The sequence below is a fragment of the Nannospalax galili genome, unplaced genomic scaffold (assembly GCF_000622305.1).
Source record: "Nannospalax galili isolate Female #2095 unplaced genomic scaffold, S.galili_v1.0 scaffold8, whole genome shotgun sequence".
Classification (NCBI taxonomy): domain Eukaryota; kingdom Metazoa; phylum Chordata; class Mammalia; order Rodentia; family Spalacidae; genus Nannospalax; species Nannospalax galili.
In genome coordinates, this window is record NW_008358318.1 from 2,074,286 (window position 1) to 2,085,516 (window position 11,231).

Below are 11,231 nucleotides of genomic sequence, written 5' to 3' on the forward strand. Positions count from 1 at the left end.
TTCAGTACATATTTAATGACTGAAGGGAAGGCGATGAGAACATCTGAGGAAATGACTGGGCACGTGTGATGTGTAAGGTATGATACTCAGTATGATGTGCAGAGGATATAAGGATGTGCAGTCACCCTTCACAAGCTTCAATGGCATCTAATTTAAATGCCAGGAGCCACAAAACACCTTTTAAAATTTCTAGTAAGATTAAAATTGGATTCATTATATATCATAAAACAAAAAACACACAGTTAACTTTCAGCTTTTTATTTTATTTCGGAAGGCTGGACAATGCACTTGTACTCTTGAACCTCTTCTAACATGTGAAAGGCCACTTTTATATATATATATGAGAAAAGGTCATGATTGTCAAAAAAGAAGCATGAATCCCCAAATAAATTATCTTACAAAAATATCACACTTGCTTTTCCACTTTTCTACTACTGTAAAAATGGGGGAAAAATTCACATTAAAAATTACCTGTATGCTGGTATAGCAAGTTAAGACCACCATCTTTTACATATTAAGTCAAATAAATATTTTACACAAATTTAAGTTTAAAAAAATAGGTCAATACAAGGAGACCCTGTCTCAAAAAGACCGAAAAAAAAAAAAGGTCAAGTATTTTACTCAATATTTCTTTGGTCCACTAAACGACCACTTCTCAAGCTGACGTTGCACTGAACTGTAACTCCTGCCACAGCAGCAGTGCAGGGCTGCAGCAGGACGCACACGGGGCAGGCCACGTGTGTGTGAAATGGCTAACACTGCTGTGTGCTGCTTCCCTGGGCAGCTTCACCTAGAGTCACACAAGTCTTCTGCCCCATCTTGACTTAAGCTTGCAAGGAAAGAGCAAAGGATAGTAATACTTGGTTATTATAAACACCTGCTCAGGCACTGTAAAAAACTGCAAAAATCATGAAGCTTTTCAGACCTAACAATTATTGAAGATGGGATTAAAGTCAACACTGCTGACCTGTCCCGGAGCTGCCAGCATGCTCACTTGGAGGACACCCAAGCAAACGCAGTAGAGAACTAGGGCTTCTGGCTTCTGTCTGCTATTTCAGTCTGAAGTTTTACATGGCTTTGATCTTGATGAAGAGTTAGTAAAATAATATGATGTTTCTCTGTTCTAGCAACCAATTTTAGGAAGAAAAATAGAAAAGCATGGAGTTTTTACATCTTCCCAAAGTTTCAAAGCTAATTTGATTTTTATTGAACTATAAGATTTATGATAAAACAACACTGACTGAATTTTGCTTTTGTCCACCCCATTCTCTGTTCCATATGATGAACCCAGCAATACTTTCCATTTCCAGTAGCCTAAGAGATGAGCTCACCTTTCTGAAGGCAATGACAACTAAACCAGGCTGAGGACAGTATGTGTAAATCCTCAATCCAAAGCCAAGCACTCAAACTCTAAAACACTAACACCTTCCACCCAGGGTGGAAAAATGAGCACCCAAAGTAAAGAGAGCCACATGGCTGGTCAAGCAACCAATCAAAAACCACCTCTCTGTTATTCGAGCTGATGGTCACTCGGAGCTTGAAGTTTCCGACTTCGTTATTATTTGTGGCTCCTAGAGTCACAGCTTCTATGTCAAACGTGATGGTGGATCCAGAGGTAACTGCAGGCAACTGATTAGTCATTTCTTTTCCATTGACAAAAACTGCACCTGAAATGTTAAAGAGTCATTGACCTGTGAGCCATACTGTGCGAGACTTAAACTGCTTCTAGGTTACTGGTAAAAGGCTGCTTCCTAATTCAGAAAAAGACAGTATTTCAGAATGCTAAATGGATATTAATGATAGATTTAAATAGTTAATTAACCCCGCCCCCACTGCAGGGGCCAAAGTTAGAGCTTTAATCACTGTTTCAAATTCTGGTATGGAGTTGAATTCTTCCAGTAGAGACTAAGTCTCCTGTGTGAATTGCATCAAAGACAAAACAAAACAAAAAACTGACATTACAAAAATCAGACTATGAAACAGCAAGAGTCTTTCAGATAAGTAAAGAAGACTAGTGTTCTATGTACTGTTTGGTCCTAGGCCACCAAAGATTAAGTGCTGACCCAGGAGTGATTTTTCCCCCCAGAGACAAGACCCTATACAGCCCAGGTTGGCCTCAGACTTACTCTGAAGCAGGGGATAATCTTGAACTCCTGATCCTATTTCAACCTTCCAAGTGCTGGGACTATAGATGTGTGCCACCATGCCTGGGCTTTAGTGGTGATTTTGAAAGTCTAATAACTGTGAAGTAAGGGACCAAAAAGTACTAGGGACACATAAAAAATTATCTTTTTCCACAGTTCCCCAATTTACAAGACAAGTGCACTAAAATTAAAAAAAATTTTTTTTTTAATTTTATGTGTGGGGCTGGAGAGATGGCTCAGTGGTTAAGAGCACTGACTGCTCTTGCAGAGGACTTGGGTTCGATTCCCAGCACCTACATAGTGGCTACGAACCATCCTTAACTCCAGTTCTAAGGGACTCCGAAGCCCTCTTCTGACCTCCGCAACATTGCGTGACACGGGTGCAGGCAATACACTCATACACATAAAATAAAAATAATAAAATATTTTTTAAAAATTTATGTGTATGAGTGTTTTGCATAAGTGTATACAAGTGTACCTGTTTATGCAATGCCTGTGGAGGCCAGAAGAAGGCACCAGATCTCCTGGAACTGGAATTATGCACAGTAGTTAATTGGTATGTGGGTGCTGGGAACTGAAGCAGGGTCCTCTGCAAGAGCAGTCAGTGCTCTTAACCCCTGAACCAGCTCTCTAGGCTCAAGTGCACTGAATTTAAATGAGTCACGCACACAGAATCAAAAGGCAGACTGCCTGGTTCAAGTCCTAGCTCAGTCACTTCCAAGCTCTGAGCTTAAGCTAGTATGCTTAACTTCTTTGGGCCCTTACTTTTCATCATCTATAAAATAGGTATAAGATTATGCCCCACCTAAGTACTTAGAAGGGCTAGGAATATAGTGCAGTGGTAGAACACTTGCCTAGCATATTAGAGGCCTTGGGGTCAGTTGTAGGTCCCACAAAAAATATTGAAAAAAATTTTTTTTAAGTAACTAGAACGATCTCTGTAAGATCAGAGCCAGTCAGCAGCACATAACAAGTTCCAGGCCAGCTGCGGTTACAAAGAGATCCTGTCTTAAACACAGACACAGACACAGACACAGACACAGACACAGACACACACACACACACACACACGCGCCAGAAAACAGCACTCAGTAAAGGCTAGGGAGTGTAGCTCAGTGATACCACGCTTGTTCCAGTACTGCAATAAGATCAAAGACCTGAATCTTCTCATCTTTAAAAATGAGTGATAATAGGACAGATTCACACTTTACTAAAGTAACTAACACCGTTCAAGGACACAGTTATTTGTGATGCAATTATTTATGTCTTACCATTTGTACTGATGCACACAGCTTGATCCCGCTGCAGCGAGTCAAAGCCAGTCTGTGTCTCTGCACATACTCCTATACTGTCTCTTCTGTCTGGCTGTCCCACAGTTTCAACTCTATAAACAAATTAGCAAGGTCATTTCACATCTCTATATAAAAAGATAGGTGCATTCCTTTAATCCAAGCAGAGGGCAGGCAGACCTCTGTGAGTTCCAGGCCAGCTTAGTCTCTACAGTGAGTTCCACACCAGCCGGGGCTACTTAGTGAGACCCTATCTCAAAAAACAAACAAACAGGGCTAGGCCTGGTGGTGCATGCCTTTAATCCCAGCACTTGGGAGGCAGAGGCAAGTGGATCTCTGTGAGTTGGAAGCCAGCCTGGTCTACATAGTGAGTTCCAGGCCAGCTGGGGCTACAGGGAGACCCTGTATCAAAAAGACCAAAAAACAATCGAACAAACAAACATCTGGGTGTGGTGGCACACGCCTTTAATCCCAGAAGCAGATGGACCTCTCTGTGAGTTGGGAGGCCAGCCTGATCTACACAGCAAGTTCCAGGTCTGCTAGGGCTACAGGGAGACCCTGCCTCAAAAAGACCAAACAAACAAACAAAAATATAGATGGTTCCCAGAATCCATGTCCAGAGGCTCACAGCTACCTGTAACTCTAGCTACAGGGACTATGATGCCTTCTTCTGGCCTCCCTGGGTACCTATACACATACAGCAGAAACAGAGACACACATATATATATATAAACATAAATAAAAAAATAAAGTTTCAAAAATGATACCTAACAGCTACTAGCATAAAAAGATTGATTTTATCCCAACTGTTCTCTTTTCTTTTCTTTTTTTTTTTTTTTTTTTTTTTTTTTGTCTTTTTGAGACAGGGTCTCCCTGTAGCCCCAACTGTCCTGGAACTCACTATGTAGACCAGGCTGGCTTCCAACTCACAGAGATCTGCCTGCCTCTGCCTCCCAAGTGCTGGGACTAAAGGTGTGCACCACCATGCCTGGCTCCTCTTTTCTAAATAATAGTTAATGACTGATAACATTATATCCCATACAATTTTAAATGCATGGTAGACTCATGTGTTGCTTAACAATATTCCAGTCACTGAGTGATGGCTAATCTTCATCGTCAACTTGAGTGGATTTGGAATCACCTAGGAGACACACCTCTGGCCATGTCTGTGAGGACAGTTCTGAAGACACTTATATGACAAAGGAAGATCAAATCTATACATGGGCAGCAGCATCCCATGAGTTCAGGCCCTAAACTGACTAAAAAGGGAAAAAGAGAGAGAGAGAAAGCCTGAGAATGCCAGTGCTTCCTGCTCACTGCCTCTTAGTGTCCCAGACAAGCTCTCCTACCACCAGGAACTCTGTCATACCTTCCTCTATGATGGACTTTCTCTCCTCAAACTGTGAGCCAAAATAAATCCTTCCTCCTGTAAGTTGCTTTTTTGTCAGGTACTGGTCCCCGCAGTGAGAAATGTAATACAGTGACAGCCTACATATTTGATGGTCCCATAGATTTATAATGGAGCTGAGAAATTCCTTTTGCTTTTGCTTAGTACTTTTATCCTTTCTATGAACAGGTACACAAATACTCATCACTGTGTTATAACTCCCTACAGCAGGTAGTACAGTGACATGTGCATTTGTAACTCCAGTTCTAGGGGATCCGACAGCCTCTTCTGTCTTCTACAGGCACTGCACGACACAGGTGCACTTACCTACATGCAGGCATAACACTCATATAAAATAAAAATTAATAAAAATATTTTTTAAAAAAAGAAAAATGATTTTAAGAAAGAATACATAGGGAACAGCCTATGAATGAATCCTTTACCTAATCAGGAAGGAATACTTATCATATATGAATTATCCCAAGGCAGGAATGTCCTGCATCTTCAAGTAATCTTCCCTCTGCAAACAAACTAAAAGCCAGGCAGAAATCTACGGGACAACCCCCTGCTTATCTCACCCAAGACATAATAGAGTCTGTGGGGAAAACTCCTCTGGGTGACATGACTGTAATAAGAGCCCGCTTCACCAACCTGTTGCTACACCTCTAGGGGGATCTCAGTAGCAAACATCAAGAGTCCCTAGCCTCCAGTTGCACTCCCCTGGGACTATGCTTTGTCTCTCCACACAGCATAAGGAGGAGCAGACAAGATTCAAAGAGCCTAGTTGAAAACAAATTAAGCTCGTTTTTGTTTTGTCTTGAGATAAGGTCTCAGTTATGTAGCCTAAATTCACTTTGAGTTTATGATCCTCCTGCCTCAGCCTCTCCAGTGCTGAGATTATAGCATGTGCTGTGCCTACCTCAAAAATTAACTTCTTTTGAAAATATACATAAACTGTGGTAGCACTTGCTTTTAGTCCCAGCACTCAGGAGGGAGAGACAGGTGGAGCTCTGTGAGATCAAAGTCAGCCTGGTCTACAAAGTAAGTTCCAGGCTGGCTGGGGCTACAGGGAGACCCTGTGTCAAAAAACCAATAAATAAATAATTAATTAATAAAATTTTTTATTTATTCTTTGAGAATTTCATATAAGTATACAATATATTCTAAACATATTTGTTCCCCTTCTCCCTTCCAGCTCCTCCTAGACAATCCCACCAACATGTTACCCCTCTTCTTCTTTTTTCTTTTTGATTTATTATTTATTTTTTTCTTTTTTGGTCTTTTTGAGTCTGGGTCTCCCTGTAGCCCCAGCTGGCCTGGAACTCACTTTGTAGACCAGGCTGGCCTGGAACTCACACAGATCCGCCTGCTTTTGCCTCCCAAGTGCTGGGATTAAAGGCATGTGCCACCACACCCGGCAATTTACTTATTTTTATTTTATGTATATGAGTATATTGTCTTTATGTGTGTACATGTACCCATGTCATGCAGTGCCTGAGGACAGGACAGAGAGGGCATCAGATCCCCTGGAACTTTAGTCATAGATGGTTGTTAGCCACCATGTGGGTGCTGGGAATTGAACCCAGGTCTTCTGGAAAAACAGCCACCACTCTTAACCACTGAGCCATCTCTCCAGCCCCAACCCTCTTCTTTTCTTAAAAAAAAAGAAAAACCCATCAGGCGTGGTCACACCTTTTTTTTTTTGTCTTTTTGAGACAGGGTCTCCCTGTAGCCCCAGCTGTCCTGGAACTCGCTATGTAGACCAGGCTGGCCTTGAACTCACAGATGTCTGCCTGCCTCTGCCTCCTGAGTGCTGGGATTAAAGGCGTGCGCCACCATGCCCAGCTGATGGTGTAGACCTTTAATCACAGCATGCAAGAGACAGAGGCAGTAGTTAGAGCACTGGCTGCTCTTGCAGAGGACACAAGTTCAGTTCTCAGTACCCACATGGCAGCTAATAATCGTCTGTAACTAATTCCAAGGGATCCAACGCCCTCTTCTGACCTCTGTGGGCAGTGTACAACATAGGTGCACTTATATACATGCAGACAATGCATTCATACACACACAAAAATAAAAATAAATTTTTTTTAAAAAAAGCAAGGAAAGAAAACAGGAAAGTTGAGGCAGGAAATGGAAAAGGCCTGAAAGGAGAGAGGCTGTCAACAGATGTAGGCAACAAAGCAGAATGGCTCTAGATGAGATTCATCCAGGAGCACAAGTTTCACTGCCCTCCAAGGCTCTACCAGGCACGTCGACCCCGTTCCCATGGACCACATGCAGTTGAAGATGGCTATGAATGTGGCCCAACACAAAATTTTAAACTTACTTAAAATACTGTGATGGTTGTTTGCGATTTCCACCCCGTAACGGAATTGCTCAGTTCTTGAGCATGAACTTTGTAGATGACAAAGCCATGTTGTAATGTCAAAAAACTGGACACATCTGCAAGCCTTCCAGAAACCTAAGCAGTGACAAACTGGCTAAATAACAGAGCAGTGGCTGCCAGAGTATAGCACTTTCTAAGGAGTGGGCTCTTAAAAGTTTACCTTTATTCAAGTAGGCCCCTTTGCCTTCCCACTCACATCTTCTGATTTAACTGTTGCTGCCTTTAGGGAATGGGAGAAAATACTCTCAACTCCACATTCAGGAGAAAAAAAAATGACAAAAATGTAAAGTCTGGCTAAGAAAAGGCTGAGCTTAACTGAGTTTCAGGTAATCTCCCTTGACAAGCAGGGCCAGTGAGACTTCTTTCAGAGAGGCCTACTGTCAGCCACAGTCTGCAGACATAAGCAGTGGGATTATATCGACCTACATCATTTCCAATGCCTACATGTTGAATGATTGGGAAAAAAATAACTAAGCCATCAATCAAATGTTTCTCCACACGCACAGAGAAAGAATTTAAAAATAGGACAGCATTAAGATCAAGCAGTAGGAATAGGATAAGTCACAAAAATGGAAAAGAGGGGTGGGTGGCTCAGAGCAAGCCTAAAGTACAACTACAATACCATCAATACAAAAAAGGGCTAAGGAGGCAGCAGTAAGATTTTTAGATCTCAAAATGATGAGAGTCATACTTAGTTCTTCATGAAAGAGACACAGGAAATGCAATAATGACAAAGGGTTAAGAACACAAATTCTGCTTGGTACAGTGCCTATAATCCCAACACTTAAAACAGAAGGATCATCCAAGAGGTTAAGATCACAGACTCCTGGATTTCAATTCTTGTTTTAGAAGGCAGATAACCTTGGGTAAGTAACCTAAGAAAATGGTCCACTACACTTATTAGGTTATTATAAGACTAAAATAAAGACTTGGTATATAGTCGGTTGACAGAGTGCTTGCCTTGCATTCACAGAGCCCTGGGTTCAATCCTCAGCACTGCATAAACCAGGGCAGTATTGGACATCAGTTATCCCCATAGAGGCAAAAAGGGGCAGGAAGATTAGGAGTTCAAGGTCATCCTCAGCTACATAACCAATTTAAGCCCAGCCCAGGCTACATGAAACACTGTAGAATAAAACATGGTGCAGAATAAGTAGTGTTCACATATCAGCTGCAATTACTTATTTATCATTATTCTTATCTGAGCTATCTGGCCTGAATCTACCAAGTCCAGAAGCTCTGTTGATACACAGAACTTTACTTTCAGGAGTTTCACCATACAGCCCCACCTGGCCCAGAACTCAGAGATACCTGCCAGTCTCTGTCTCCCAAGCAGTGGGCTCACAGGTGCCACCATACCCTGCCCCCAAAAAGTACTTCTGTAAACAATGGACATAAACGGAGAAGGAATATTTCAGTACAGAAATATAGAAAACAGTTTCAGGTTCTGTCATAGTTTAGAAGCTAATGTCCCCCAAAGACACAAGTGTCAAAGGCTTCCCAGCTGGCACTGTTAGAAGGGGGTAGAAACGTTGTAGCCACAGGCCCCAAAGAAATGGAGCGACCAACATATCTGAATGCCCTTTCCTCCTTGTGAGTAGGTATCTCAGGTATTTGTCAGTGCAATGGAAAGCTAACAGACTTTTTTCCCTCCCTCTTTCTGCATTCTTCTGGTGATTTAATCAGTCTTTCTTCACGACATAAGGGGTGAAAGGAGGTGTCAAAAGTGAGATAAAGCACAAACAAGCACATTCTGACTGCTGACACTTCGAATGACTCAGCTGGAGGGGAACGCAGAAAAACTGCTCAGACAAAATTTCCAGAGAGTCTCTATGCTTCTACAAGGGTCTGGGAACAAGACAACTTGGAGCAGAAAAATCCTATCTTCTGGGGGACGGTTCAGTGGGTAAAGGCACTTGCCACCAAACCTTTCAAGACCAGAATTTGATCCCCAAGACCCACACAGTGGAAGGATTCTGTAAGCACAAACATGTAAGTGTGCACACACACACACACACACACACACACACACACACACACACTCACACACACATGCAAATAAATGTAAATTAATTTTTTTTTTTTTTTTGCTTTTGGTCTTATTGAGACAGGATCTTTATGTAGCCTCAGCTGGCCTGGAACGCATCATGTAGACTAGACTGACCTGGATCTCACAGAGATCCACCTGCCTCTGCCTCCTGAGTGCTGGCACTAAAGATGTGCACCACCATGCCCAGCTAAAAGTTATTTTTGATTTACTTGTTTTTATTTTATGTGTATGAGTGTTTGGCCTGCATATAAGTGCACCATGTTCACGCAATGCCAGAGGAGGACAGAAAAGGCAACAGATCCCCTGGAACTCCAATTATAGACAGTTGTTAACCACCATGTCCATGCTAAAAACCGAACCTGGATCCTCTGCAAGAGTAGCCAGCCTCTTCTGTCCTCTGCAGGCATTGTACGACACGGGTGCACTTACCTACATGCAGGCAATACACACATACACATAAAATAAAAATAATAAATAAAATTTAAAAAAAATAGAGTAGCCAGTGCTTTTAACCACTGAGCCATTTCCCCAACCCTTCAATTTAAAAAAAAGAAAAAAAAGATCATCTTGACACTCGAAGCTTAGAGGAAAAGTTTGTTATGCTGAAGTAAGCATGGTAAAAATCAGGCACACACTACTGTTCTACACCAAAACTGGGCTTTGACTAAATGAAACCAAAAAGCCCCCCAAACAAACAAAAATCGCTGGGTTTTGGTTTTTTTGGAAGAGCCATTTAGAAACATGACCATAAAACACAATGCTCAGCTAACCAGATAAAGGAAATATTTCTGATAGTTAAAAAAAAAAAAAAGGGGGTTAAAGGGGAAAATTAGGCTTGCTTTCAGTGACATTTTAAAAAAATATTTCATTATTTTTATTATATGTGTATGAGTGTCATGTCTGCACGTAAGTAAGTGCACCTGTGTTATGCAATGCCCACGGAGGACAGAAGAGGCTGTTGGATCCCCCGGAACTGGAGTTACAGACAGTTGTTAGTGGCCATGTGGGTGCTGGGATTTGAACCCGGGTCTTCTGCAAGAAGTCAGTGTTCTTAACCACTGAGCCATCTCTCCAGCCCCACATTTTAAAAAATATTTTATTATTATTTTTTTGGGGGTCTTTTTGAGATAGGGTCTCCCTGTAGCCCAAGCTGACCTGGAACTCGCTAAGAATACCAGGATGGCCTCAATTGCACAGAAATCCATCTGCCTCTGCCTCCAGAGTGCTGGGATTAAAGGTGTGCACCACTATGCCTAATTTCCAAAGGTCTCATTTTGAAGATAACATACCACTTTATAGATCCATTCAGCACATTTATGACCCTACTATATACCCAATATTGTACTTTAATTTTTTTTTTTGTTGGGGCTGGCGAGATGACTCAGTGGTTAACAACACTTGTTGTTCTTGCAGAAGATCCAGGTTTGAATCCCAGCTCCCACATGGCAGCTAACAACTGTCCTATCTCCAGTCCCAGGAGATCCCACAGCCTCTTCTGACCTCCATGGGCATTGCATGACACGGTTGCACTTACCTACATGAAGACAATACATGCATACACATAAAATAAAAATAATAAAATATTTTTTAAAAAGTATGGTTGCTAGAGGAAGTGAGTCACTGGGGGCAGGCTTAAAGAGTTCTTAAGCCTTACTGGATCTTGAGTCCCTCTCTTGCTTCCTGTGCCTGCTTGAAGATGTGAGCACTTTGCTTTCTGCTCCTGTTCAGGTACCTCCTGCCACCATGCCTTCTTGCCATGAGGGACTATAATTCCCCTGCAATTCCCCATGAGCTCAAAACACTCTTCCTTTTATCAGTTGTTTTAGTCAGTGTTTCTATCACTGCAACAGAAAAGTAACTAATACAGTGTGTTACTCTCCTGACCCAGAGAACACTACAAAATCACATAAATCAAGTGGTTCCAATCTTCATGTTCACTTTAAGAACACCTATGAAAGTTCCCAGGCCATCA

General features: G+C 41.9%; 1 protein-coding gene across 1 annotated transcript in view; it reads right to left on the reverse strand.

Annotated features, from left to right (window-relative positions):
- Positions 1-242: 242 nt before the first annotated feature.
- The window catches only part of Crlf3 (cytokine receptor like factor 3), a 43,938-nt gene continuing 32,949 nt past the window's right edge, over positions 243-11,231 (reverse strand). Inside the window, exons 6-7 of the mRNA XM_029557915.1 lie at positions 3,416-3,530; positions 243-1,667 (exon numbers count right to left, since the gene is read on the reverse strand). Of these exons, the coding sequence (XP_029413775.1) occupies positions 1,411-1,667; positions 3,416-3,530 (372 nt within the window). The 3' untranslated portion in view covers positions 243-1,410. The remainder of the gene's footprint in view (positions 1,668-3,415; positions 3,531-11,231) is intronic.